We start from the raw sequence: 27,555 nt of genomic DNA, 5'->3' as shown, positions 1-27,555 counted from the left end.
GATAGATAGATAGATAGATAGATAGATAGATAGATAGATAGATAGATCGATCGATCGATCTATAGCCAAAATGTCTATCCTATTATTATGGCCGTTTCCCATGTGAGGAAAGAGAATGAACGGTCATGCCTAGGTTGACACAGCTGGTGGGTGGCAGGAGGGATGTGGAGTCTGTGCCCTTCACCACCCTGACCTCCCCTCGACCCAGCTGTTCACTAGGGTTTAACCGACTCATGCACCTGGAAGTCGTGGAGAGGCTCACAGTGTGGGACCCAAGAGGACGGCCTGCAGAATGAGACACACTGAAGTGAAAATCCTTACAGCATCTCAGAGCCTCAACTTCTCCATCCGTTCAATGGGGACGATAGTATGTGATCCTCATGGACGTTGAGTAGATGAAAAGCTAGACCATACATTAAAAGGCTGAGCAATGAGCCTGGCACTTAGCTGATGCTCAGCAGATATCGTGCAGGTCTCCAGAAAGCCGTATCTTCTCCTCCTAGCATTGGCTCCCTCCACCCTTTCAGCCTGACTGTCCTGTCACTGACTATGCCTGCAAGGCCCCAGACCATCCTTCACCAAAACCCAGTGTAACTTCAAGGGTCCATCTCCCCGATTTTTCCAGTTGGAATTCATTTCTCTCTCCCTAGATCTCAAGGGTCTATCATCCTGCACCCTGTCTTTAAGCTACTTGAGTCAGTGTCTGCTTCCCCCACCTGCTTGAGAGTCCCCAGAGCCATTCCCTGCTGCCCAATGCTGTGGTCATGGCCATATGTGTCTGTTTCAATATCTGTCTCGGTTCACCGAAGTTCATGTTGCAGTAGCCACACTCTAAGTGCTGGTGGCCACGTGTGGCCCCTGGGTATCATTTTGGACAGCAAAGGTTCATAGAACATTCCCATCACTGCAGAAAGTTCCACAGGACAGCCCTGAACTATAGGGCTCTCTCTCGGCAGCCCCTGGCATCCTCCACATTGCCCGGCATGGAGGACCTCCTCCCCTGATGTCTGGTGGCAGGATCCTCCTCTTCCTTCGGTCTCAGTTCCAACGTCCCCTCCTCTGCAGCTCCCTCCCTGACCCACTTTCCACAATGAATGTTCATCTTTCTTTTCCTTTTTAAATTGTGATAAAATATATGTAACATAAAATTTACCATTTTAACCATTGTATGTGGATAGTTCAATGGCATTCAGTACGTTCGCATTGCTGTGTGGCCATCCCCACCATCCAACTCCAGAACTTTTGCTTCATCCTGAAATGAACCTCTGCACCCATCAAACACTAGCTGCCCATCCCCTCCCCCCAGCCACCCCTCATAACCACTGTTCTACTTCCTGTCTCCATGAACCTGACTGTTCCAGGAAGCCCATGTCCGTCTTTATCCCATGGTCCTGTTTCATCTTCATCAAAGCACTTATAACCCTCGGAAGTGATCTTATTGCTGGATCAACTCCTTTACCAGTTGGTGATTCTGTCTGTTTTGTTCACAGCTGCATCCACAGTGCCTGCCGAAGTGCGTGTCACATGGCAGGTACTCAGTAAATAGTTATGAGGAGTGCTGATGCTGAGCAGATCCACACAATGGTCAAGTCCTAGATAATGGAGCCAGTCTGGGGGACATTGCAGAGCTGGGCGAGGTTGTGCCCTGAAGTCCCCGGTTCCACCTTGATGGAGCGGCAAGATGCTTCCTCTTTCTAGACCTCATCTGTGAAATGAGGGGGTTGGGCTAGGCAATCGGGAAGGAACCTTCCAGCAGTATCTTCCTTTGAGTCTGAAAAATCACATGGCTACTCGTCCATGTTCCAGGCCACAGATTTTAAGTGGGTGTAGACAGGATGGACCTAGAAGGTGGATCAAGGCATCCTGTCTTCCAGGTCACTTAAGGTCAGGTTGTGAATGCATGTGCCTTCCTACTTCTACCACATGCCATTGACACAGGAGGCCTTCAAAAACTGCATCTAGTCCTCTGCACCAGTGACGTTTGATCCCTATCTTACAGCATGTAAACTAAAGAAGTGGTTTCCTGAGCAGAGATGGTGCTAAGAGGTGGGGAGGCAGGAGTCTGAACCTCCCTTCTCTGCTTGCTATCTGAGGATGCAGAATGGCTGTGTATGGGCATTTTCTGCTTAAAAAAAAAAAAAAAAAGCAAAAAGCAAAACAAAAAACAGTTCTGCATTGATTTAGTTTGGCAGAAAGGGAGCTTCTCAATTTCCCTTGCAATCTTCCCCAAAGTGTAAACTTTCAGGAGATGAGAACAAATAAGAAAAAACACTTCTAAGGAAATGGAGTTGCCTTTTTTAAAAAATGTGATAAAAGGCCAAGGATTGGCTTTAAAGAACATTTGGGGGAGTGGTTACTTGTTTGATTTTGGTTTTCCTTTTTAGAAAAACAAAAATCTCTATGCTCTGTTATTATTTTTAAATGGATAAAATAATAATAATAATAACTGGAATAAACACGGGGGCAGGAATTCTAATTCCCCTGGCCACAGATGAGAGAAACCCCAGCTCTGCTGGACGCTCCCAGGGGAGCCCTGCCCTCAGACAGGATGGAGGCCTGAGGTGAAGGAAGGGCCAGAGACAAAAACCCATGGGCGCTTGTCTCTGCCCTGGGCTGCCGACCGCCCCCAAGGCTCGGTGCCTGGGCCATAGAGCCCTCTCTACGTGCTGCCAGCTCTTTGCTGCCGTCTCAACCTGCTGGGAGCCAGGCCACCTGAGCTACGGACCGTCCATGCGAACCCTCAGGCCCCCGGTCCAGCCTGCTGGGCTACCATCTGGTCCACGGCCTTACCTCGGGCCATCAGGAAACGTGTCCACCGGAGGAAAACCGTCTTAGAAGTCTCCTGCCCTTGCCATTTACCCGATGCCGAGCACTGCACAGCGCTCAGGTAACCTCACTCCAAACCCCCCAATCTCCTCAGTTCACTTGTGACTCCGATTTTACTGGTGACGAAATGGAAGCCCAGAGAACGTCAGGGCCTTGGCCACAGCCAGTGTGTGGCAGAGCGGGGCTGAGAGAGCCGCGCTTCCCTTCCTCCGAGGGAAGGAGGGCCCAGAGAGCCGCGAACAGAGAAGGGTCCCAGCTCGCGGGGAGCCTAGACAAGGCCCAGGGCTCGCGCACCCTGCGCTGCTGGCCCTTCTCTTGGGCCTGATGGAGAGAAGGCAGGAGGCGAGCAGGCCAGGACAGATGAGGACAGACTTCCCTGTCCCTGCTCTGTGAAGCTGTGCAGGGGAATTCAGACTCACTTAGGGTCAAACCCACCTCCCCAATTTATTAAGAGTATTACCCTGTGAAACTCTTCTAATCTCTCTGAGCCTCAGTTTCCTTATCTGTAAAACAGGGGCTATGAACCCTTTCTTGCCTTCCTCCGAGAATTTCTGTGAGGGTGGATGAAGGCTGTTTGGGGAAGTGAGCTTTAAACTGTGGGATATGATCCACCCTTGTTACTCAAAGCGTGGCCCTCGGGCCAGCAGCTTTGGCTTCCCCGAGAGGTTATCTGAAAGGCAGAATCTGGCCTAACCCGGATGGATTGACTCAGCTTCTGCATTTTCACAAGCCCCGCACGTAATAGACATGCACAGGGCAGCATATTATGCAGGAGGCCCTGAGCAGGGTTGGTGGGGACGGGGGTGCTTGGAGGTTTGGACCATTGTGAGAAGGTCTGGTAACTTTCAGGGTGGGTGGAGACCAAAGCGGGGGGAGTGTGAAGCTTCACGAGTGGGGAGGCCTGGGAGGGGCAGCTGCCGGGGGCTCAGAGCCCTTGCCCCGGCTGGGGATGCTCCCCGCTCACAGGCATTCTCCTCTGGGGGTTGCACAGGGCACGCAGTCTGCCCTCAGCTGGGCTCTGCCCGAAGCCCCTGTGTCTGCTCTGCCACTTCGTTCGTCACCTGCAGAAGGAGCCCCCCATCCCTCTGGCTGGGGGCAGTGTGGCCCCTCCCTAAACGTGCCCTGCTAGGAAGCAGCTCCAACACCAGTCAAGTTAAGCCACTGAGGCCCCAAGCCATCCAGCTCGACCAACCTACCCTTTTTCAGATACACAGCCGGAGAGTCCCCGCTCCTCACTGTCACCTGGCACCTAAGGCTTCCGAAACCGGTGGCCTCTGAGTTCCCCAATGTGTCTTGATGCTGGAGATGGGAAGAGGCTGCATTAGTACCCCATGATGGTCAGTTCAATTCAACAAACATTTATGCAACTCTAACCATGGCTAGATACTGGGGCTACAAAGATAAAAAAGAGAACATTCCTGCCTATTAGTTTCTCCCAGTCTTTTGGAGCACACGGACATGTAGGCAGTAAATTCCAGCCTAGAGTGTCAGCTGCAAAGACACATGGAATTCCAGAGGAGGTCATTGTAGAAGAGGGAATGATTAATTCTATTGAGAAGGGGGTGCTAGAAAAGTTCCCCAGAAAAAGTGAATCTGGGTGGGGTACTGACGTATGAGTAAGAGTTCATCAGTTGGAAATAAAAGAAGGAGGATGTTAAGCAAAGGATACGGCAGAAATGAAGCTAAAGAATTCTGTGGTATTTTGAGGACTAGAGCCTGTGGTTCTCAGAGATGAGAGAGAGGCAGGAATCAGCTCATGGAAGTCGTTACAGTTGTGGTTTGTATCCAGTGAGGCTCAAAGTAAGTTTCATAAGCTTGGAATTGAGGTCAGACGTCCAAAGGCCTTGCCTTCCTCGCTAATCTCCAATCTCTCTTTCTCTTTCCAGCACTCCCGCTGTGTGTGTGTGTGGGGGGGGGGGGAGCAGGATAAATCTGTTTTTATCAATTTGTGTTTGATTCCCAATGTTCTGCCCTCCCCTCAAAGTTGCCTAACTGAGTTTCCCGGCCGTGGGAATCTTTGAAGGGCAGGGGCTAAAGCAAAGCTATCTGAAGGCAAGGGCTCTTCTTCCTTTTTAAAAGACCTGAGCTCAGTGCGAGGATGATGGCCTGGGGAGGGGAGAAGGGCCTCTGAGAGGGGGAGAGTCCTGCACTTCTGAGAAGGGCGTGAGTGGCAGGTCCCAGACTAGAGCACCCCGTCCCCCGCGCCGTGTGTGGTCAGGCCGGAAGGGGTGAGGTGGGTGTCAGCTGGACCATACGCCTCCAGCCTAGACCCAAAGCACAGGGTTCCTGCCCTGGTCAAGAGTCCCTCCCACACCCCAAACCTAACCCGGGCACAAGGCGCAGGGGAGCCTGAGGGCAGCGTCTGGCACCATGGCCTCAGCACTGGGTGGCGTGGACCTGTCACATCACTCACGATCCACGCTCGACACCTGAACCCCGTGCCTCGGGTTGGCACTGAGAGCCCCGGGTCCTGGAGGGAGCCCTGCGATGGCTGACACAGGATTTCTGCCAGCCTGTTAGGGAAGCTGACAGCAATGTGACAACTATCATAACGGTGACTGAGCTCGTTCTGAGGCAGAAACTGTCCTGTGAGCTTTTCCATGTATGGCTTTACTCAGTCCTCACAAGAACCGGGAGATACAGGGCCGCTCACTACCCTGCATCGTAGATGAAGATTCTGAGGAACCAAGGGACAAAGAGCAACAAGCAAGCAGTGGGGCTGGGACCCGAACCCAGGACAGCCTGGCTCCAGAGTCACCTCCTTAACACGCCCTGTGACAGGCTGTCTCTCCCGGGGCGGGGTGGGGGAGTTGGAGGGAGAGTTCATTCCTTTTTTGCTTTTTTTTTTTAATGAAGAAGTGTTTTATTTCTTGTAGACTAAAATCCATACTTACTAAGCAAGCAGTGGTCAGGGCATCAGAGGCTCAAATGACCAATAATCCAATACTTTTGCTCAGAGAAATGCCAGGTGCTTATATGTGCTCAGTAAATGTCAGCTATTTTTGTTATTAATAATTCTATAAGCTGGATCTGATCCCTTAGGGAAAGAGAGGAGTAGAATTTCCTTGGGTCAGAGATTCCCAGTGTCTTGGCAGCTGTCCGGGGAGCGGTGTCACTGACTGGGACCTTAGACCCCTCGACCACAAAGTACCTATGGGAAGTGTGGACAGAGGTGTCCCATTAGCAGGATCACATTGACACAGACCAGCCAAGGTGAGGGGACAGCACCTGGAAACCCCAGATAACAAATAAATCCAGCCGGTCTGTGTTGTCCAATGGTGTTAATGCTCATGGGTCCCGGCTCACTGTCACCAGCCTGCGAGCCTAACCTCCCTCCCCACCCACCCGCTCTATCTCCCCCTGATAGATCTTAAGACAGGCCTCAGTCATGATAGCAAGACAAAATAAAGGCACGGTCATCGTCCCCAAAACGTTTTAACCTTTAAACTCAAAGGAGCTAACGTTGCCTCGATGACCGTGTGTCTTGTGTTAGCTTCTCGAATCCTCACCAGAAGCCTGTGAGGTCAAGCCTCCACGTTACAGACGAGAAGCCTGAGGTTAGGAAGCGGCACATGGCCTAACAGCCCCAAACTGACAGGCTTGGGATTCAGTCCAAGACCCCTCCTTGTCTCTTCTCTGGTTCCTGCAGCTACAGACCCTGGCTCGAATCCTAAAATTCAGGGGTCCACCTTCCATGCCCTTTCTGGGATGTCACTTATGAACACACACTCACACCCCTGCATAGGTACGTGTGCAAAGGGCATGCGATTCACTAGTGTTGGTGATGTTGCAAAACTGCTAACACACCTACATGTCCTTAAAAATGGGACATAAAGGGGCGCCTGGGTGGCTCAGTAAGTTGAGTGTCCGACTCTTGATTTTGGCTCAGGTCACGATCTCAGGGTTGTGAGATCGAGCCCCGCATCGGGCTCCATGCTGGGGGTGGAGCCTGCTTGAGATTCTCTCTCTCTCTCCCTCTGCCCCTCCTCCTGCTCACACTCTCTCTCTCTATTTTTTTCTTTTTTTCTTTTTTTTTATAAAGATTTTATTTATTTATTTGAGAGAGAATGAGAGAGAGAGAGCACATGAGAGTGGGGAGGGTCAGAGGGAGAAGCAGACCCCCTGCTGAGCAAGGAGCCCGATATGGGACTCGATCCTGGGACTCCAGGATCATGACCTGAGCCGAAGGCAGTCGCTTAACCAACTGAGCCACCCAGGCGCCCAGCACACTCTCTCTCTCTAAATAAATAAAATCTTTTTTAAAATGTGAAATAAATTACGTACATCCATAGAATGGATTGGTATGCTGCCATTAAAAAGAACAAGGTTCATTTTAAACATACAGAAAGTTAAGCATTATGTGAGAAAATCAAGGTAGAAAAGAATATGTATTATAAGCTCTTAACATTTAAACAAACCAAAAAGGATGCTTATAAACACATAGACGTTTTCTGGAAGTTTCCATGAGAAACTGGAAGAGTAAAAGGAGACTTGCATGTGGCTAGGAGCTGGAAAGTTAGGACAACTGCTTCTTTCTGCATCCTCTTCTGTCCCGATTCATGGTCACAGTGAAATTGTCAGCCTTGGCCCCAGGCACAGCCATTTCATGGGGTTCAAACTAATATTTAACATTTTCTTTTTAAGTTATAATCGTGTTTGCTCAGACGGACAGCTGCATCCTGAGCCTTCACCGGCCCACTGTGGTCTCCATTTCCCAAAGCCCGCTGTCCATTCAGTCAGAGTATGTCTGACCCCGAACCCCCACACAGCTGCCACGACTGACCTGAGCCGAAGTCACGCAGGCGATGTTGTCACTGGTCCAAGCATAGAAATCGCACGAGACCTCTGATCCCGCCGTGGACACCGTGAGGAAGCTGCAGGCCTCGTCCAAAGCACAATCTGTGGACAGCACTGGCACCTGTCTCAGGTGATACTGAGGACAGACGGACACATGCCCCCACCCCCTGCCCCCAAAACACCCAAACACACACTCGTCTGTAACATGGACAACAGTGAGCTTCCTAGACTGTAGGGTTATGATCTCATAACAATCCTTGTAAACCTACACGCTCAATAAATGAGAGTTTTTTTACCCTTCTCTGGGTAATTTTGCTGTTGCTACAGCAGATAGCTCTCGAGACCGGGACAAATAAGGCTACAAGGAATTGATGTCCTTCATCTCTGCTCCCTTACATTTGGCCGCATTGTTCTTGGTACATGGTGAGTGCATTATAAACTCTGAAGTGAAGTCACAAGTTGGATGTACATTTTGGGAATCAATTGATTTATCACGTGTTCTGATAAAGTGCAATTTTTCATTATGGTTCCAATGGTCTTATTCGATTTGTATGCCAAGGTCAGCAGAGCCTATTTCTGCATGCGCCCATCTCCCCACCACCCCTTACCTATGAAGCACTGCAGCAGGGGGGACTCAGAGCCAGGAACTTTGGACCCGCCCCCCACAGTGACATTGGCACTGAGGATCACTTGAGATTCTGGAGCCTTCTCAAATTTCCGCATCACTGAAAGGAAAGCAGATTGATCAAATTTGACTCTAAAGGGCGGAGGGTCTCTACAGAGAAGCCAGGAAAAGTGCCAGGTCAAGAAAGCCTTCCCAGCTCTTGGTCGCACAGAGGTCCCCAGGAGAAGAATTCCCTTTGAAAATGGTTCTAGCACGCTACTTCGTATCTGATGCAGAAAGCTACGTGTTATCATGTCTCCTTCTGCTCCCTCATGGTCAGGAGGTAAGGAGAAAATTTAATATTATGTTAGTCTTTACAACTCATTTTTTCTCATTGATACGGATTTTCTATCCAAATTTATATTTTCTTGTCCTGATCGAGTGCTAATTACCTTACAATTATTTTATTGAAAATTGAAAATTTTCTTTCCATAAAGCAATTTTTGCTTCCTTCTGGAAAGAGATAAGTTATCTTTTTTTTTTTAATTATGTTATGTTAGTCACCATACATTACATCATTAGTTTTTGATGTAGTGTTCCATGATTCACCGTTTGCATATAACACCCAGTGCTCCATTCAATACGTGCCCTCCTTAATACCCAACACAAGGCTAACCCATCCCCCATCCTCCTCCCCTCTAGAACCCTCAGTTTGTTTCTCAGAGTTCATAGTCTCTCATGGTTCATCTCCCCCTCCGATTTCCCCCCCTTCATTTTTCCCTTCCTTCTCCTAATGTCCTCCATGCTAGTCCTTATGTTCCACAAATAAGTGAAACCATATGATAATTGCCTTTCTCTGCTTGACTTATTTCACTTAGCATAATCTCCTCCAGTCCCATCCATGTTGATGCAAAAGTTGGATAAGTTATCTTTTAAAAGACAAATAAAACAGGCACAGGTGGGTTCACGTCAATCTGAGACATGTCCTGCGGCTCAGGCATTTTCATGATAGTCTTTGTTTAAGTAATATATCAGCATCTGTTTCTCTAGCTACCATCAACACGCCTGAATTCTCTGGTAGGAATAACAGAGACACATGCTTATGGAACTAAACGGGGGAAAAGAAATAAATATAAGATCTCAAGACAATAAGACTCGGAACTCATTCCTCACCAAGCGAAAAGTACTGCGGGTAACTCTCAAGGAATGAGACTCATTTTTGAAACCAAAAAAAAAAATGCCCAGGGGCATCAGTGGTTTGCAAATGACTATCAAAAACCAAGTTCCAAAGTACACCACTATTAGTTTTTTGCAGATGGAACTGCAAGCATGCACCTAAGCACCCATTCTCATACACCTCTATTGCTGTGTAAAACAGACTTGTGTCTAGACTGGTTTTTATCATGTCAATAAGCTCAAGACCACCCAAAGCAATCTCTTCTCCATTTTCATAATAAGTGCAGGAAAAAAGTTTATGCCTTCTGGGATACAGTTGGGAGAGAGGATGCTAATACAAGAGAAATAGCATGCGTTAAGCCTTCACAAATTCTGATATAGAAAAAAATTCTAATTTTACTAGGGATTCCTTCCATGTTGATCACGGAAGTTGCCAAGTTCATGGGCTCAGCCCACACTCAACTCTTCTGTTCTCATCTTTCTCTCTCTCTCTGTCTCTCTTTTTATTTTTATGCCCCTTACTATCTTGTTTGTAGAGACTCTAGGGCTCCAGTCCAGCAGACACCAAGCTATATTCAGCCCTTTGTCCCTAAAGTTTAACAGGTATAGGCAGATGCTCACAACCTTGTAGCAGACTAAACAAAATTTGACAGGTCTTTCAGTTTCCAACTGAAGTCTTCCCAGAGGCTGAAAATGCAGTCAGTTTAGCACTTCAGTTAGACAATCTGCTGGTTCTCGCGAAAGAGACACCTTGGTGACGAAGATCTTCATGTTGCAGCGTTCTGTGAGGAAGCTCATTGCCAAACAGAACAGAAACAATCCAGGTGCTGAATTGCCGATAATTCCATAGAATATTGCGTTGGCTGGCAGATTTCTACAGTCTAGTGGTACAATTTCCCACATGCCACATTTTGACTTAGCAGGTATTTGCAAATGTCTTGGGAAAGAATAGAGAGTCCACATGAGAGCACAATCATATTTGATCATGGCTATTTATGTGCCCTTCTCTTTCCAAGGCAAGGACAATGTTCTGAGAATATTTGAACACCCACTAGCTGGCATAGTGACAGAGATACTAGGTTCCTGTGTATTGGATGGATGCCCTGAAGAATGAATGAATGACTGCCAAGATCATTGCAGCCCCAGAAAGCCTGGAGAAAACATTACGAAGATCCCAGCATTGACCTCTGGGCATCTGACGTGCTCTATGAGGTCTTGGGCATGGGTCAGCAAGAAGCAGAATTAGAAAACTGGATGTAGAATTAAAGGAAGATGAGCTTACAATATTTCCAGCGGCCAAGGTCAGTGAGTGAACAACTCACTCTGTGAGTCAACTACGGGTTTGCCACCGGCGATATAGAGAAGATAGGGGGAACCGCCACAAAGGGACGCAGCACATGGTGGGGGGAAGAGCACCAGCTCACCGTGTGAGTCCCGCCGCCACCCCTCACCGGCTCTGAGCCCTGATGCACATTTCAATCTCTGAGAGCCCAGTTTTGTGGTTGCGAGGAACAAACTGAAGAGCACAGAAAAGCTGGTACATGATAGCAATCCAGTAAGGGCTGAGTCCCTTGGCGCCCTGGGGGGACACCTGCCTCCTTATCAGGGCCCATAAAACTGGCTGCGGGAATTAGGGTGGTGGGAGCCTCTCCGTCCCTGGTGGCTTTTAGGAAATAATTTCGAAGAGGCCCAGATAATTACAGCAACTCATGCATTCTGCTGACAAGCGCCAACAACCGTGGGATAGAACAAAAAGTAAGATAGGATCCTGGCCCCAAGGGGTCATATTACCTAAGGAGGCTAGAACCCAGAGAGGAGGGTGAGGTATGCGATTTTACTTTATCCCAAGAGCAGTACAGGCCCACTGAAGACTGGTAAGGGGCATTGCAGAAACAGAACTGTCTTGTAGAATGACTGTCCTGAAGCATCGTAGAAAAATCGTTGAGGGGCCCACACTGGAGCCGGAGGACCAGGGTGGGCTACAGCAGTAATGCCCATGGGTGAAAACTCAGGTCTGGACACAGCGGGTGGGAAGGAGGCAAATCCCAGCCCCCCACCCCCAGGTGATACAGCTGACCTCTAACCTGGGCTTTTTCTGGAGGACAAAGGGCTCAAAAAAAAAAGGAGTGCAGTCCCACTCCCAAAGAGGAAGCTCCTCTCAAAGGCTAAGTCGATTGGATTCCAAGAAGGGGTTTACTGACATCCCAGTGGGACCCAGCTTCTTAACATGGAAATCCTCCTGAATATCCAGAGAGGGAAACCAGCAACTCCGAGTTTTGCATAAGAAGCCAGAGACTGTGAGGTCCAGTCTGGAGGCTGTTTGTCAGCCAGAGCCTCGGGAAGGCATCACTGGAGTTGACAAGGCTGGGGTGTTGCTCATAGACACTCTGGACCACTGATGAAGCTGTCCTTTCTGCTCTGGACGAGCACAGGGCTGAACAAAGCCTGAAACGCTTTGCCAAGCTCAGATTACAACCCTGGGCGCTGAGGCCTTCATTCAGAGGGAAGCAGAGAGGAGTGGAGTTAAAAGGCAAGCATTTAGGTGATGATCCCCGAATAGCCAGGAGTCCCCAGGGCCTAGCCACCTGCTCCCCACCGTGGCCAGCATCTCCCTCACTGGTGAAGGGCACCTAAGGTCAGCCTGCCCAGTGGCCTCGAGCGCCCTCAAGCTTTAACGCCCGATTGTTGTTTCTGCCCAAGAAGAGGAATACTGGAAAGAAGAATTAGACTTCCCTTGGATTTGCAGTATCCACGGGGACATGCACGCACACACGCACGCACACACACACTCTTGAGACTCGTTAGCGCTTTGCTGAAGAAGGGAATGATTACTCTGAGCACTGCAAAATGAAAATGCCTCACTTGGATTTTCTCAGGTGTCGTATGTGATTAGCTGCCCCCACTTCCCTAGAGAGCAGGTAGGCTGTGCGTGTGTGTGTGTGTGTGTGCAGGTGTGTGCTTCATAAGGAAGCAGATAAATCTAAGCAGAAGCAGGTTGGTGTCATAGGAAGCATGGGTTTGGGGGTTGGATACACACCAGTTCACATTCTAGGCATGTTATGTCCTGATTAGTGAGGAAGGTAAGCCATGTAGACATTCTCTGCCTCAGTTTCTTCAGCTACATGATTGGGGATACTAATATCTACCCCTCAGAACCACTGGGAAGCTCACCCATGACTGCCTGGCCCGGGGCCTGGCCTGGCACATAGTAGGTCCAAGTACAGCAGGCCCTCTCCTTACACGGAAATCTGAGAGCCTAGGGCAGCTGGTGCCGGCTCTGCCTGGTCAGGCGTGCAAAGGTCAGCCAGACCTCAGGCAGGAAGGTGACTGCGGGATGGTTGGGCAAAGCCCTGAAGACTTGGAGAGGTCAGGATGAGAGGAACCTACAGATTGCCTCCACCTGCTCCTTGCTTCACCGAGGAGGAAACGGGCAGCTAATATTCCTGCGGCTTCTCATCATTCTGACATGTTTATTACCTCTCTCAGTCATGCCGTTGCTAACACGCTCCACTCCCCTGCAAGGCAGGCATGAACAGCCCCATTTGACAGGTGAGGAAACTCTTGAAAGTCAGTGGCTTGCTCAGACTGCAGAGCTGCTAAAGGGCACCATTGAGATCACCCTAGTTCTCACCCCACTCCTACTATTCTAGGTCAAGTGTCGGTTCACCCAGAGCTTTCCCACCCATCATTTCAGTGACTAGCTCTGCCCAGTACAGGGTGGTGTTCAATGAATCCTCACTGTCCTCAGAGGATGGCATTGGCCCTTACAGGGTCAGGAGGCTGCTGGGGTGACTGAGGATCAGAGAAGTTGAGCGACTGGTTCTGGGTCGCCCAGTAAGTAAGTTATAGAACCAGGACTGGCATTCAAGTCTTCCCACAACATCCAGTCGAGAGAGAAAAGCTGACCAGCTTATCAGAGGCACACTGCCCACAAGAAAGGGATACTCAGCTCGTTAATTATTTTTAAATTCACGTCTCATACACACTGAAGTATTTGGGAATGAAGTTTCCTGATGTCTGAAATTTACTTTCCAAAGATCAAAAATAAAAGAGAGAGAGAGAGAGAGAAAGAAAGAGAAAATGCTAACAATTTTTGGATCTAGGGGTCAGGTTACTTGTTCATCCCACTTTCAACTCCTCTGTAGATTAAAAATTTCCACAATAAAAAGTCGGAGACAAATGCAGCTCACAGGTCTCTCCCCTTCTAGAAAGCCCCCGAAAGCCTGTGACCTCTCCCCAGTCATGTGGCCGACTTCACCTCCAGCACCTACTCAGACACTGGGAGTCAGAGAGGGGAGACTCCGTCTCTGACCACAGCAGCCTCCGCCCCTCGCCGTCCACGCAGAAGGACTTCCCGCTGTCCCTGTCCCTCTGGCTGGCTCGGTACTGGCCGTCCTGGTCACAGTGCAGGCCCGCCTCACTCCTCTGACATTCAGTGACACCTGCAACCGAGACACAGACACACCGTCACTGATGTGCTTCTGGGACCCCTCCCCTCGGGGTTCCCAGGGTGCCCATTGTTGACATCCTATGTGCAAGTCACAGGTCTCACCCAGACACTCTCCAGCTTCAAACTCATCAGCGTCCCCGCCTTTGGTCAAAGGATGATGTCCAGGCCCCCTGTGGGGCCACTAAACCCTGAGATCTGGCTGCATGCATCTAATGGCCCCTGGGGCTTCCACAGTGCCCGGAGCGCTCCTTCTCGGATGCACCGGATCTCAGACACAGGCTCTGTTCATGCAGTTCCACGTCCTGGTGCTCGCTCTCCTTGGTCTTCAGTGAGTTAACCCTTCACCACTCATTAGCCCTTGACGCAATCCCTGCTTCCTCCAGGAAAGCCCCGAGACGCCAATGTCCGACCGTTACACTCCCATCCATCTACACCTCTCCTCATTGCTGCAGCACGGTTTTTATTTCCATTTGTCAGTGTGAATGCATGGTTTGACACCTGCCCACCTCCCCCTCCGGAGAAGCTCCAAGCCGGCAGGGACCTGATCTGGTTTTGCTCCCTAATGGATCCCAGGGTCTCGCTCAGTGTCTGACACATAATACAAGTTACCCCCACTGTGATACTGTGATTTATAATAAGAAATATATATTTGGTCTTCCTTTCATTTCTGGCACCCAGCCCCTGAAAACCCCTGGCATTTCCAAAGTGGTGAAAGCCATAAAGGTGTCTTTTGTCACATTATAGAGGTCACTTTGGGACTGCTCTTAAGGATGGGGGCTGGTTGCCAAGACAACCACCCATGTGATCAGAACATTGAAACTTTCAGTCCCTCTCCCTGACCTCCGATCACCAATGGCCAGTGATTCAATAAGCTTGCCTATGTAATGAAATGTCCATAAAACCGCCGAAGAATGGGGTTCTGAGAGCTTCTGGGTTGGTGAACGTGTGGAGAAGTGGGGAGAGCAATGCGCCTTGAGAGGCCCCGGGCATCTCTTACCTGCCTGTTTCTGAGCTCTATCCTGTTATCATAAACTGGCAATCTATTGAGTTAAGACATTTCTATGAGTTCTGTGAGCCGCTCTGGCAAATTAATCACACCCAAGGAGCAGGCAGTGGGAACCTCGGCTTTATAGCCAGTTGGTGGGAAATACAGATAAGAATCTGGACTTATGAGCCACGCCTCAGTGGGAGGGGGGTCGGTGGAGCTTATCCATCAGAAGCACAGGTAGTAGCCTGGGCTTTCGACTGGGTACAGGATGGGGACGGTGGCGTCGGTCTAATAGGACTGAGCCCTCAACCTGTGGGATCTGGTACTATCTCTGAGAGGATAGTGTCCAAATTGCTTGTGGTTCGTGTGGGGAAACCCCTCCTACACACACACACACACACACACACACACAGAGGAATTGGGCCCAGAAACACCCTTCTCAAAAAAAAAAAAAAATCAATAAATACTAGCTGAATCCACAGAAAAATAACTCTATTCCTGTGCTTAAGCTATTTCTTCTGCCCAGACGTCTCTCTTCTCCACCTGCCCCGTGTTTAGTCTGCACTTGTCCTTCAAGACCTGGTGCTAGCTGCTATAAAACAATCATCTCCATTACATTAGTAATTACACACATTCTATCTCTATACTTACATGTCTTCTTTTCCTTTCAGACTCTAAACTCCCTGTGGACAGGGAATTTGTCTCTACTTATTTCATAGATCCAATAAAAACTTAGCACAAAAAAGGTACTTAATACATTTTTGATGAATGATATCAAAAGAGAATACCTTGACTTGGCTCTCCAGGCTGGGAAGTAGGTAGAAAATGTCCTTCCATGCAGCCCAGGACTTGAGAACATCTAGTTTTCTCTATTTTAAGACTATTAGTTATACGACTAACCATTGATTAATTACAACTTTTTGGTGGGGAGATTACAAACGTTACTTTTTAAATAAGATGTTTTGTATGCCATGCAAGCTATATATGAATTTAAGCATCAATAAGCAAACAAATGAACAGATAAATTGCTACTCAGTTATCAACAGAACCTCCAAAATCATCCAGTAGACTTGCAAGGTTAGGAAACAGAGGAGGCAAGTATTTGTGGGTGAGAAGAGTAATGTTGGTATCAGCTATGTAGAGGAATTGAGATTCTAAGAGCTAGCCTAACACCAAAAAGAAACCAAGGAAATCCTATAATCACTTGATATCACTTAGAACTTGGCAGACCCTCCTGCTTCATGCTTCTCTTTCATATGATTCCATCTAAGAACACAGATCAGGCAAGACAACGGGCAGAATGGTGGTATTAATGAGTCATGGAGATGTTCTTAGATATATACATACCCAGATACCCAGAGTGTAGACTCTACCCCTGACCCTGGAGACTCATTCACTGAAATCTATTCTGTTACTCAAGGAGGATACCCAGGAGAGTGGTGATGATATGACAGCCTTCCACTTCTACATGGAGATACAATCAGAGCTCACCCCCAAAGCGGGATGGGGATGATACGTATGGCTCACCTTAAATATTTTAATGGATTCCACTTTGTTGTGGACTAAATGTGTATGTCCCCCCAAATTCAGATGTTGAAGCCTTAACCCTCAATGTGATGGCATTTGGAGGTAGGACCCCGGTAATTAGGTTTAGAAGAGGTCACAAGGGTGGGTCCCCATGATGGGATCAGTGCCCTTATGAAAAGAGAAAGACACAGGAGGAGATCCTTCATTCTATGCATGCACCAAGGAAAGGCCGTGTGAAGACATAGCCAGGAAGAGGGCCCTCACCAAGAACCTGACCATACCAGCGCCCTGATCTTGGACTTCCTGCCTCCAGAACGATGAGACATAAACATCTGTTGCTGAAGCGACCCCGTCTATGGTAATTTGTATGTAGCAGCCCGACCTGATTAAGACATGCATCATAACCATCCTACGAGTGAGGTATCATTGGCCCCATCTAATAGATAAGGAAGTTGAGGTTCAGAGAAGGAACAAAGCATGGCGTCAGTCACAGTGCCAGTAGGAAAGAGGGGGGAACAGTCTGGGTCTGGCTGGTGCCAAGCCTCAGGCTCCCCACCTTGGGTCCCTGACATTTCTGTAGCACCCCCCCACGGCCACCCCAGAAACAAGGATCAGTACTTTGCATTGATCCCTTTTAAGAAAGCATTCCTCTGGGGCACCCGGGTGGCTCAGTCGGTTAAGTGTCTGACTTTGGCTCAGGTCATGATCTCAGGGTAATGGGATCGAGCCCCACGTTGGGCTCAGCATGGAGTCTGTTTGTCCTTCTCTCTCTCTGCTCCTCCCCCTGCTCATGTTTTCTCTCTCCTCTCTCAAATAAATAAAATCTTTAAAAAAAAAAAAAAAAGCTTTCCTCCAGCAGTGTGGTAACACTGCAAGGCATCTCAAACCTGTGACTGAATCAATGTGTGCAAGCTGAGGGTCACGTCTAGATGTCAGGGACACTCTGCATTCCTGGCAAAGAGTTTAATCTCCAGGAGTATCAGACTCCCGGCCTATGAAATCCCTTTGGCTTTCTTAGAATTATCACACTCTTACCACTGCTCTCCTAAGAAAACTTACCAAAGAAGGTGACCTGATCTCTTTGGATGAATTATTTTAAAATTCTAAAATCTATTCAGATTTAAAGCATTGATGGTTTGCTTCACCTTAACATGATTTCAGACTGACATGGAAAGATGTACACAACAAGTCAAGTGGTGGGTCCTTGCTAGGAAAAACCCAACAATACCCAGGTGACTATCAAGTAAGTAGGCCAAGTGAAATCACATGACATAGGGGAAGGCCACAGGTACACTCCGTCCTGACAAATTTATCGGGCCAGAAAGGGAATATGAGCTATATACTTGTAATGACTGTGGGTGGAAAATATCTTCCATTTCTCAATCTGATAAAGTTGACTTACAAAAATCAGAAGTTTCAGAATCAGACAATGCCAAGATCAAACAAAGACCAGCTATGTCACCTACTAGTTGAGTGACTTTGGTTAAATTACTTCTCTGAGCCTTAGCCTTCTTATCTGTAAAAGTTGGGCTAATGATATTTACACAGAAGGGGGTTTGATAGGATTTAACGAGCTAACATAGGTAAAAACATCTGGCCTAGGTCCTGGCAGAGCATAGGCATTCAGAGGTTGGGCCCCTTCAATTATTTTGCTCTCTAACCAATGGTTCTCCATAGTGGGCAATTGTATGCCCCACCGAAGAGACACTCAGCAATATCTGGAGAAAAGCTTGATTGTTACAACTTGGGGGGAGGGTGTGCTACTGACACGTAATAGGTAAGGGTTAGTGGTGTCGCTAAATGAACATCCTGCCATGCATGGGGCAGTCCCCAAAAGGAATGTTCTGCCCCCAAATTTCAATAGTTCTGAGGTTGAGCCACTCTGCTGCGTCCCCATTGTATTGTAGAGTTTCTCTTTCACACCAGGACCCTGCAGAACTTACAGTGCATGTGGCTGAAAGCTCCAGGGGAAATGGTCGTTCTGCCCATGGGACATGGGATGCAGGCCATGCTCCCTGCCTGTTCTTGGTAGAATCCAACAGGACAGGGAATACAAATCTCCTTCTGAAAATAGCTTCCTTCAGGACATTTAACTAGAAAAGATAAACAGAAAAATGATATTAAAGAGAAGACTCTTTGCTTGCTAACCTCAGAACACACAGGGTATGCTAAATCCCAGCAGTAGCACAAGAGCTCATTCACTTAACCAGTACCCACTGAGAATCTGCTACATGCCAGGCTCCCACAATCAAGGCTAAGCTGTGGGAACCGTAGACAAGGTTCCTGCTCTGCAGGAGCTGACAAGCAAGTAGGATAAGGGGTGTCAGACAGAACTTCAGATATGGGTAAAGTGAGGCAGGAGAGGACAGCGTGTTAGTGAGGAAGCCCTCTGAAAGGTGACACTTAACACCGAATGGTGGGGAGCACCCCAGGCAAAGAGCTAGGCGAGGAGAATTCCAAGCAGAGGGAACTGCAAGGACAGAAGTCCTGGGGTAGGAATGAGTTTGGATTATTTAAGGAATGGAAAGGAAAAAGCCAGAGAAAGCCAGCTATGAAGATAGAGCTTAATAGACAAAGGGAAGAATGGCATGAGACAAGGTCGGAGAACGACCTGAAAAATGAGGGTCTGTCCCTCGGTCACCATGGGAACGCTGCCGTACGTGAGGGGCATGGCGGAGCCCAGCTGGGGGAACAAACTTTAGGGTCAGCCAGACTGGCTCAAGTCCCTCTCCCCACTATACCTAAATGACTTCAGACTTCTTGGAGGCTCCATTTTCTCCTCCCATGGGAATGCAGCGGTAATAATACCACCCCATGGGAATGCAGTGAGGATATACAAAGGGCACAGGTCATCATGCCAGACTCTTATGTGTGCTCAGCAAATGGTCACAATTTTTTAAGTTTGTATTTTAATTCCAGTTAGTTAACATTCAGTGTTATATTCGTTTCAGGTGTACAGTATTGTGATTCAGCTAATCCCTGCATCGCCCGGGGCTCATCACGACACGTGCACTCCTTAATCCCCATCATCTACTTAACCCATCCCCCCACCCAGTATTATTTTTATACTTGAGGGAGTCCTTCGTTGGAGCCAGCCTCAATACCCAGTCTGTCCAAACTAGACAATCTCAACAATTTAGCACCATCACCTCTGACTCATGTGGCCTCTCCCTATTGGTTGGTCATCAGTGGTGTTGCTCAGATCTGGGACCATGGTGAGGTGAGGTGCCCGGGGCGCAGGATTTATGGAGGCCTTCACTGTTGGGTTGTTGGGTTTCTGATTTACTCAGAAATACCAAGTGTGACCCTGAGAGTGAGGCCTCCGTGCATCTTGCCCACTAGATGCCTCACTGGCCTCACCCCTCGCCTCCCGGTGCTACCTTGTTAATCTGCAGATTCTCGGAGCTTTCTGTCCCTCCGACACCCAGTCTTTCCTAATTTGCTTCCTCTAATATGACATGGGCTGAGAAACCAGAAACTCCAACTGGAGAGATGCCTATCTCATAAGAGTTCCAAGTTAGGTTCCGGGAGCTCTGCTCTGAGAAAAGTACATGAACTTGGCCCACACTGAGTCTAAGGGCTCAGAGAAGGGGAGGGAAAAGGAGGTTCTTTCTGCTTTCTTTCTTGGTGCTGGGTTGTGTTCCCAAGAGATTGCCAAATGACTTCCAGAAGAAGTGAGCTGTTCCCCAGTGAAGGTGGGGGCGGAAAGCTTGTCCACTCTTAGGACATTTTCTCTGTGCCTGGCACCCTGCTGTGTGCTTCGTGGACATGACCGCAGCACGCCCGTGAGTTAGTATTTTCACCTCATTTCGCAGATGAGGATGCTGAGCCTTGGGACATGCATGCAAGACTCCCTGGTACGCTTTTCTGCAAAGGGCAGGGGGGAAGGGGAATTAGAGGCTATGCCAAGCATGGTGCCAGACTGTTTCAATGTGTCATCTCAAGGTCCTATGAGGAAGGTACCATCCTCTTTCTAGACTGGAGACAGCTGGAGCTCAAAGTCAAGGTGGACCAGGAGGTGAGGTGAAAGAGGTGGAATGTGAGCCCCATTCCCTGCAAACCAAAGCCTTCTCTCCTTCCACCAGCGCAACCACCTGCCCTTGACAAAGAAGCAAGCATGGACGTGTGGGACGTGGAGCCACTGTTGATTTAACCACCGCTACCTGAGTGTGCACACGCACTTGGCACATCTGAGTAAATCAGAAACTTGAGCACAGCTTGGAAACTGAGTGATGTGTTTTCCGATCTGCCCTGAGGAATTAATACCCTCCCTCAAAGAGCGGGGTTTCATTACTCCTATGAGTCAGGTCGCTGATCATCTCGAGTATTTTAACCCCAGGACTGGGACTATTTTTTCAAGTAGTCTCCAAATTCATTGCTGAAGGAAAACAAAGCCTTTTCCGCCAGCTTGAGGTGTCCTGCTTCCAAACCCAATGTGTGGAAGGGCCGAAGGGTGGAGGGGCCGAAGAAGAGAGCAGGACTAACTTTTGTCGCAAGCTCAGTAATTCGTAGGCCTTGAGACTATGCGCCAGGAACCTGTGTCCTGTTTCTCTCCATCTGTGCTGTCAAAGCCTTTCCACCCATGGGAACCCTGTGTAAGTCAGCGTGAGGCAGAGGCTCGATATCCTCACCCCTCCCCTGGCAGGTGTTGGTTCTCAAAGACCACCTCTGTCCACAGCAACAGGTTGGCACTTATCCATCAATTAACTCCCTCCACAAACTCATCAGACACCCCTTTGGTCTCAATTCCCTCCTTCACAAAATGAGACAATTTGGCTGACTTGAGTTTAAGAGCATCACAAAACTTCCAGGTCATGCTATCCCTCCTGACAACCTGTCCCCATGGGCCCCCAACAATGACAGACATGTCTCTGCTGAAGAAAAACACCTGTGAGGAAGGATAAGAGTCCTTCACTCCTCAGCCTGCTCTGCTCAACCCCATACCCAGTCCTGTCACCCTCCAACATGAAATCCTCCCCCGGGACCCCCAGCAGGCCACCCCTGGCAGACCCCAGACCGCTCCCACCCTGGCTCCTGCCTATCTCTCTGGGCACACCTCCTGCCATATCCCCACACACCTCACTCTCCAGACATATAAGCCACCTGCACTGTCCCCCTACAGCCACACCTTCATGACTCCCTGCACCCATCTCCACTTCCGGAATGCCCTTCAGCACTGTAGAACCCTCAGCACGCGTGCACGCGCACACACACACACACACACACACACACACACCACTTCTTGTCTGTTCTTACCTGAGCAGCAATTCCAAAGTGCCTTTCAAGACTTCATACCGACCCTGCTACCCCAGCAAGCCTTCCCTGACCACCCTGACCGCGATGTCAAAGGCTTTGACACTGACATTTAGCTGGCTTTTCATTTACCTCTTCCCCAACCAGACTGTGAGTTCTTTGAAAGCGGAGCTATGACCTTGGCCTGCCTAAGTAGGTAACCTGGTATTTAACGCATAATTATGCTTTGAAGGCTTGGATGGATGGCTACACGCATAGATGGGAAGAAGGAAGGAAGAGGAAAGAAGGGAGGAGGGAGGAAACAAGATGTAACATCTTACTTTGGGGAAAAAAAAAAAAAAACAAAGCCATAGAGAACTAGCTCTGTTATAAGAACTTGTAGTGAATGAGTGAAAGTTAACGCTGTCCAGAATGGAAAATGGGAAATCCAGACAATTTCTCTGAGATTCTCAATGGACCAAACTGGTATGAAGGCTGCCAGCAGGTCATTCTGAAGGGAAGCCACGTGGTTGGCCTTGAGGCGAGAGGGTGAACGTAACTGACCCCTTCAAAGCTGCAAACAAAGCCCCTACTTCCCTGCGCTCCCCATTCCCTGGATGGAGGCTGCCATGCCTACATGCTTACATTCCCACTCACCCTCGAGTCACTGCCCTCCCAGGGGGATCATACAGATTAGCCCCCCTGAGATGACACACAGAAACCCTACTTCATCTCCACAGGACAACGCTCTGCTTGTAGCCTCATAGCGGTGTTCCAGATGTGCCTCAGAAGGAAAAAAGAGCCAATAAGAATAGATACAAGAATCCAAGGGCATGATTTCACTAAGAAGCCCCTTGTTGAGAAGAGTGATATGTGATGCCGAGGACAAAGCATCTGGAATCAGCAGAGCTGAGTTTGGATCCCAGCATGGCCAGTCAACAAGGCCATTTGTGGAGAGTTCACCACATGTGAAGGGATACACGTGCATTGATTACACGATGCTGTGCAAACCATGACCTCCATGAAATAGATATTATTATCCCTATTTTTCAGATTATGCTTAGTGAGGATAAGCAATGTCCCAAGAACCCACATTGAGAAGGCGCTGGAGTGAGGACTTGAACCCACCTGGCTTCCAAGAGCAGTTTCCTAATACTCTTAACTATATGTCCCTGGCTCCCTCATCCATACTATGGGATTCATGATACCTGACCCTCTGGACCAGAGAAATGCTAGTAAGGCCCAGAACATATTAGAAACTCAATAACAAATAGATATTATCATTGGCACTGGAGAAAATCCAGAGCTTTCGGTGCTGCTTTTGTGAATTCCATTCCAGACTTTTTTAACTATTTGGAGTAAGGAGATAGGGCTGAATGGCATGATCCAAGATTCTTTTGAGTCAATAAAAAACTACAGCAGCTGAGAAATAGAATGTAGGTTTGTCTAGAGCTAGGATTAGCAAATTCCAGCCCATGGGCCAAATGCAAATCACCTTCTGCTTGGCAAATAAAGTTTTATTAGAACACAGCCATGCTCTTCTCCCTACAATGGGTGAGTTAAGTCACTGAGACAAAAACTGTATGGTCTACAAAGCCTAAAACACTTGCATTCTGGCCCTTTGTGGAACAAGCTTGCCAACTCTTGTCCTGCAGCAAGTGCAGCCCAGGCAAAACCTTTTACTCAGTCCCATTTCCAGGCCACCCTGTGATTCCCACTCGCTCTGAAGCCCTGCCACCCTGAGTTCTGGCCACCAGTGCTCCTACCGCTTACCATCCTTTGGCCAATACTGTTATGCTCCTAGCTCAGCTTCTCCCTCCCTCTTCCCTGTCAAGCTGGGATACCCATCTTGTTAGACATAAAATAATAATCTAATCAGCAATGAAATTCCCTAGAAAGAAACTCAGGATCAGATTTCTGGACCAGCAGTTGATTTTATATGCAGGAGCTAGGCCATGGGAGGAAAGGCAAAGGCAGAGCCAGTAAATGGTCTCTCACCTGGCCCCTGACCAGCACCTATCTCCCTTTCCTGCCCCTCCTCCTCTGGGCTCCACGCTCCAGGGCGTGCACACAGGTGGGGATCCTGGACTCCCTTTCTACACTACCTGGGGTGACTATAAAGCAGATTCTTGCCACTGCTCCTCCAAATACACCCCCCCCAATACACCACCCTTCCCCAACACACATACACACACACACACACACACACACACACACACGGCAGGAGATCCCAGGGCTCTTCCCAGTAAGTATAAGAACACGGTGGTGGGTGTTCTGAATACCTCCATCACTCTGACCCTGTTTCACCCCACTCTGGCAGGTGGCACCTTCCACTCCTGCTCCTACTTTTTATCCTTTTTATTTGGGCATCTCTGTGAGGTAGAAAGAGCATGAGCCCTGGTCCCAGAGGACCTTGGGTTATGCACCCCTGGATGATTGGTTTCATGAACCTGAGTCCCTCCTTTGAATCAGCCCTGATCTGGACATGACGGATGCATTATTTCATTTCATCTGAGCCTCAACCTCCTCATCTATTAAATGGGCGAATGACGTGCCACCAGGGCACATCGTGAGTGGTAAATATTTGTGAAAGTGCATTATAGACTGCAAAATTCTCTAAATATTAGTGGGCAGTGGGGCAGTGGGTGCATTTCTGGGTTTCTGCGTTAAGATTCAGCTGCATCTTAAATCCAACATGGAGTTTAGAACTTGGCCTGGATTTCACAAGAGGAAAGGCCATGTAGTTCTTGTGCTGCAACCAATATAAATAATGGAAAAATAAATAACCGAGAAATACCTTCCCTTTCTGCAGCTCAACAACAATGCTCCTCTGTCTCGTGCCACAGGGGAGGAAGGCTTCTCGATGTGAGCCCTTGGAAGTAGGACACAGAAAAGATGGCCACTCCTGATTCGCAGGAGCCACAAACATGGTAGGTTACATGGCAAAAGGAAATTGGGTCTAACCAGCTGACCCAAAGATAGGGACAGTGTCCTGGATTGCCCAGCTATGTGTGACCACCAGCGTCCTGGGAAGGGTAAGACAGAGTCTGAAGGAGCTGTGACCGTGGGAGTGTCCAGAGAGCTATGGCCTTCAGCCTCAAAGATGAAGGAAGGAAGCCATGAGCCAAGACATATGGGCAACGTCTAGACCCTGGAAAAGTCAAGGAAACAGATCCCCTCTAGTATGAACACAGCCCTCTTGACACCATGGTTTTAGCCCCATGAGACCCGACTAGGAATTCAACCCTACAGAGCTGGGTGATGATAAATGTGGATTGTCTTAGGACACAGAGTTTGTGGTGACCCGTGACGGTGGCCAAGGAGACTCACGCCACTGCCATTCAAGAAATCTGCAGCTGCGTTCTTGAGGAAACCACTTCCAAAGCTACATAGGGGAAGGGCAAGGAAGGACAGCTCCAGTTAACCTTTGCCAGGAGTCACCTCCTCTGAGTGGTGAAGCCCTGGGCTGATCAATGGCCATTTGGACGTGGTGATGAGCAACACATTGCCATAAGCAGACTAAGAATGTCGGCAGACATACAGGGCGGACATTAGCCTTCTCCACAAAGACAGCACAGCCCAGACCCCAAGGTCCAAGTCTGACAAGAAGTAAGAAGAACGATCACTTCTGTCGTGTCGCCTGTGCCTCTGATCTCAGCTACTGCCTGATGGGGTGATGACCACACGCCCATGCATGGTGGATGATTGAAAGGCTTTAGCCGAACAGCCAAATGAGTGATCCCCCACTCTGTATGGGCAGAGTGACCTGTCTCCAGTGCTCTGGTGGCCTTTTCCACAGCCTCACGTGTCTGAAACCAGCAGTCCCAGGGGAGGGGTGGACCTACCGCACCCCAACGCGTCCTGAGTGGCATCACTGGTAGCCAAGACTTGGCGGAATCCTTCCAAGCACCCAAACCATGTCCTGGGAGAGGTGCCAAAGCGGTCTCCTTGAAGGAAGTAGATGGAGGTGTCTGCAGGGAATGTCTTGGAATCCAGATGAAGCTGGAACCCTCCACTCTGGATCAGATCTGTGAAGCGTCCAATGAGATCCTTGCCAACTAAGGCCTCCTCTGTAAGACATAGGATGAGGCAGAAATGTCACTGCTGTTCTCTGCAAGGGCCGGGGGAGACCAAGGGACAGAGCCACCTAGAATGGCCGCACAGAAAGCAGTTGTAAGCATTGCCTGGTTTCTCATTTTAGAGGGAGAAACTGAGGCCTATAGAAGGGGACAGATTGGCCCAAGCTTACACAGGATGCAGATACATGACTAGGACTTTAACCCAGGTCTCTGGATCCTATCATTTCTGTGGCATCAATATGGTCCCCATTAGTACAAGATATTGTGTCTTCAGTCACTAATGTAAGGTGTCCCAACCTTTGGCAAGCTACGATCTCTGAGCCTCCATCTCCCCATCTGCAAAATGAGGCTGGCAATGCCTCTCTTATAGTTGGTGAAGATTATAAGAACAATGTGTATGCTGGGACCACTCAAAGAGAAGGCCTCATCTCCAGGAGGCAACGCAACCTTCCACTCAGCAGTTGGTTCAACACTGAAGAGGCCTCCAGCTGCTGATCCCTAAGTATTTCCTAGGAAGAGAGCAGAAGGGTGTCACGTCTGGAGCCGGGACAGATTCCCGCACGCAATGAGCATTCACGCTGCAGCAGGCTCTGTCAAGCCAGCCCAGGGCCTGAAACCACAGTCATCAGCACGGGCCCCAGGAATAAACATCTCCTCCTTTTGCAGCTTCAAACATACCTGAATCTTCCAAGCTCTTTCGAGAGGAAGAAGGACCCCTGATTCCTAATGCTGTTAGGGGAATATAATTGCCACGAGGACTGCACAATGACAGAGACTCAGTCTGCCCCCCGGGGTCACACTCTGGCAGCATTTTCCAGAAGCTTCCCCTTTGTAGAACAGAGGTCAAGCTGCAGCCAGCGTCGACCCTGGGTATTTGGCCACTGGATGGTAGGGGAGCAAAGGGGGTTCCCCACCCCCTGGTCAGCAATACGGATTATATCTACACTGGCTCACAGCACTACCACACAGTCCACTCTGCTCCTCCTTCTTGGATCCTTCGACTCTCTCAATTCATCCCCCACCTGCCCCGCTTGACACAGTGTAATAATGAGCTTAAATAGCATAAGTGGTCCGAGATGTTTTCTCATTGCAAGTGTGCAGAACATAAATTATAAACCAATTCAGATCCGCCAACCCCCACCTTCCCCTCCTGCCCACCTGTCTCCCCATCTGTGCCCAGAAAACCAAGAGAAGAATTAGAAGCTCTCCACAGAAGTGCAATTGGGTGATATTATTTGAGTCTCGTAAGTTAAGAGCAGGAGGCTATTGATTTTTATATACTTTTTAATAATTGGCTCCTCCGAGGGCCAGGGCATAATTCTCTCGCTAGAGCCTCATGGGAAAGCATTATAGGCATCACTGGCTCCAACTGGCAGATGGAGAAACTGAGCCTCAGAGAAGCTGCATAACGTCAAGGCCACAGGGCGGCCAAACATACCAATATCATGCAAATCAGGAAGAGAGGCCAGTGGGACATCCTTCAGTTGCACCTTCCATGTGACATTCACTCCTAAACGCTCGCTGGTCAGACACTCCACCTGCACCGTGGATCCGTCGCAGACAGGAATGGGAACGGGGGTCCCAAAAGTCTTTGCCTACATGGAGACAGACACCTTTAGTTCAAGAACACAAAGTCGGGGGCGCCTGGTTGGCTCAGTCGGTTAAGTGTCTGACTTTTGATTTTGGCTCAGGTCGTGATCCTGGGGTCATGAGATTGAGCCCCGAGTTGGGCTCTGTGCTGGGCGTGGAGCCTGCTTAAGATTCCCTCTCTCCCTCTGCCCTCCCCACTCATGCTGTCTCTCAAAAAAAATATAGATAGATAGATGATAGATAGATAGATAGATAGATAGATAGATAGATAGATAGATAGATAGAT

At 48.9% G+C, this 27,555-nt stretch overlaps 1 protein-coding gene across 1 annotated transcript in view; it reads right to left on the bottom strand.

Moving 5' to 3' along the window:
- Positions 1-27,555, bottom strand: part of TG (thyroglobulin) — a 239,796-nt gene that overhangs the window by 173,054 nt on the left and 39,187 nt on the right. Inside the window, exons 19-25 of the mRNA XM_021688468.1 lie at positions 27,118-27,274; positions 25,446-25,670; positions 18,312-18,461; positions 13,675-13,845; positions 8,232-8,348; positions 7,610-7,725; positions 4,023-4,125 (exon numbers count right to left, since the gene is read on the bottom strand). Coding sequence (XP_021544143.1) covers positions 4,023-4,125; positions 7,610-7,725; positions 8,232-8,348; positions 13,675-13,845; positions 18,312-18,461; positions 25,446-25,670; positions 27,118-27,274 — 1,039 coding nt within the window. The remainder of the gene's footprint in view (positions 1-4,022; positions 4,126-7,609; positions 7,726-8,231; positions 8,349-13,674; positions 13,846-18,311; positions 18,462-25,445; positions 25,671-27,117; positions 27,275-27,555) is intronic.

The sequence above is a fragment of the Neomonachus schauinslandi genome, chromosome 4 (genome assembly GCF_002201575.2).
Source record: "Neomonachus schauinslandi chromosome 4, ASM220157v2, whole genome shotgun sequence".
NCBI classification, from domain to species: domain Eukaryota; kingdom Metazoa; phylum Chordata; class Mammalia; order Carnivora; family Phocidae; genus Neomonachus; species Neomonachus schauinslandi.
This window is presented reverse-complemented; position numbering and strand designations above follow the sequence as displayed.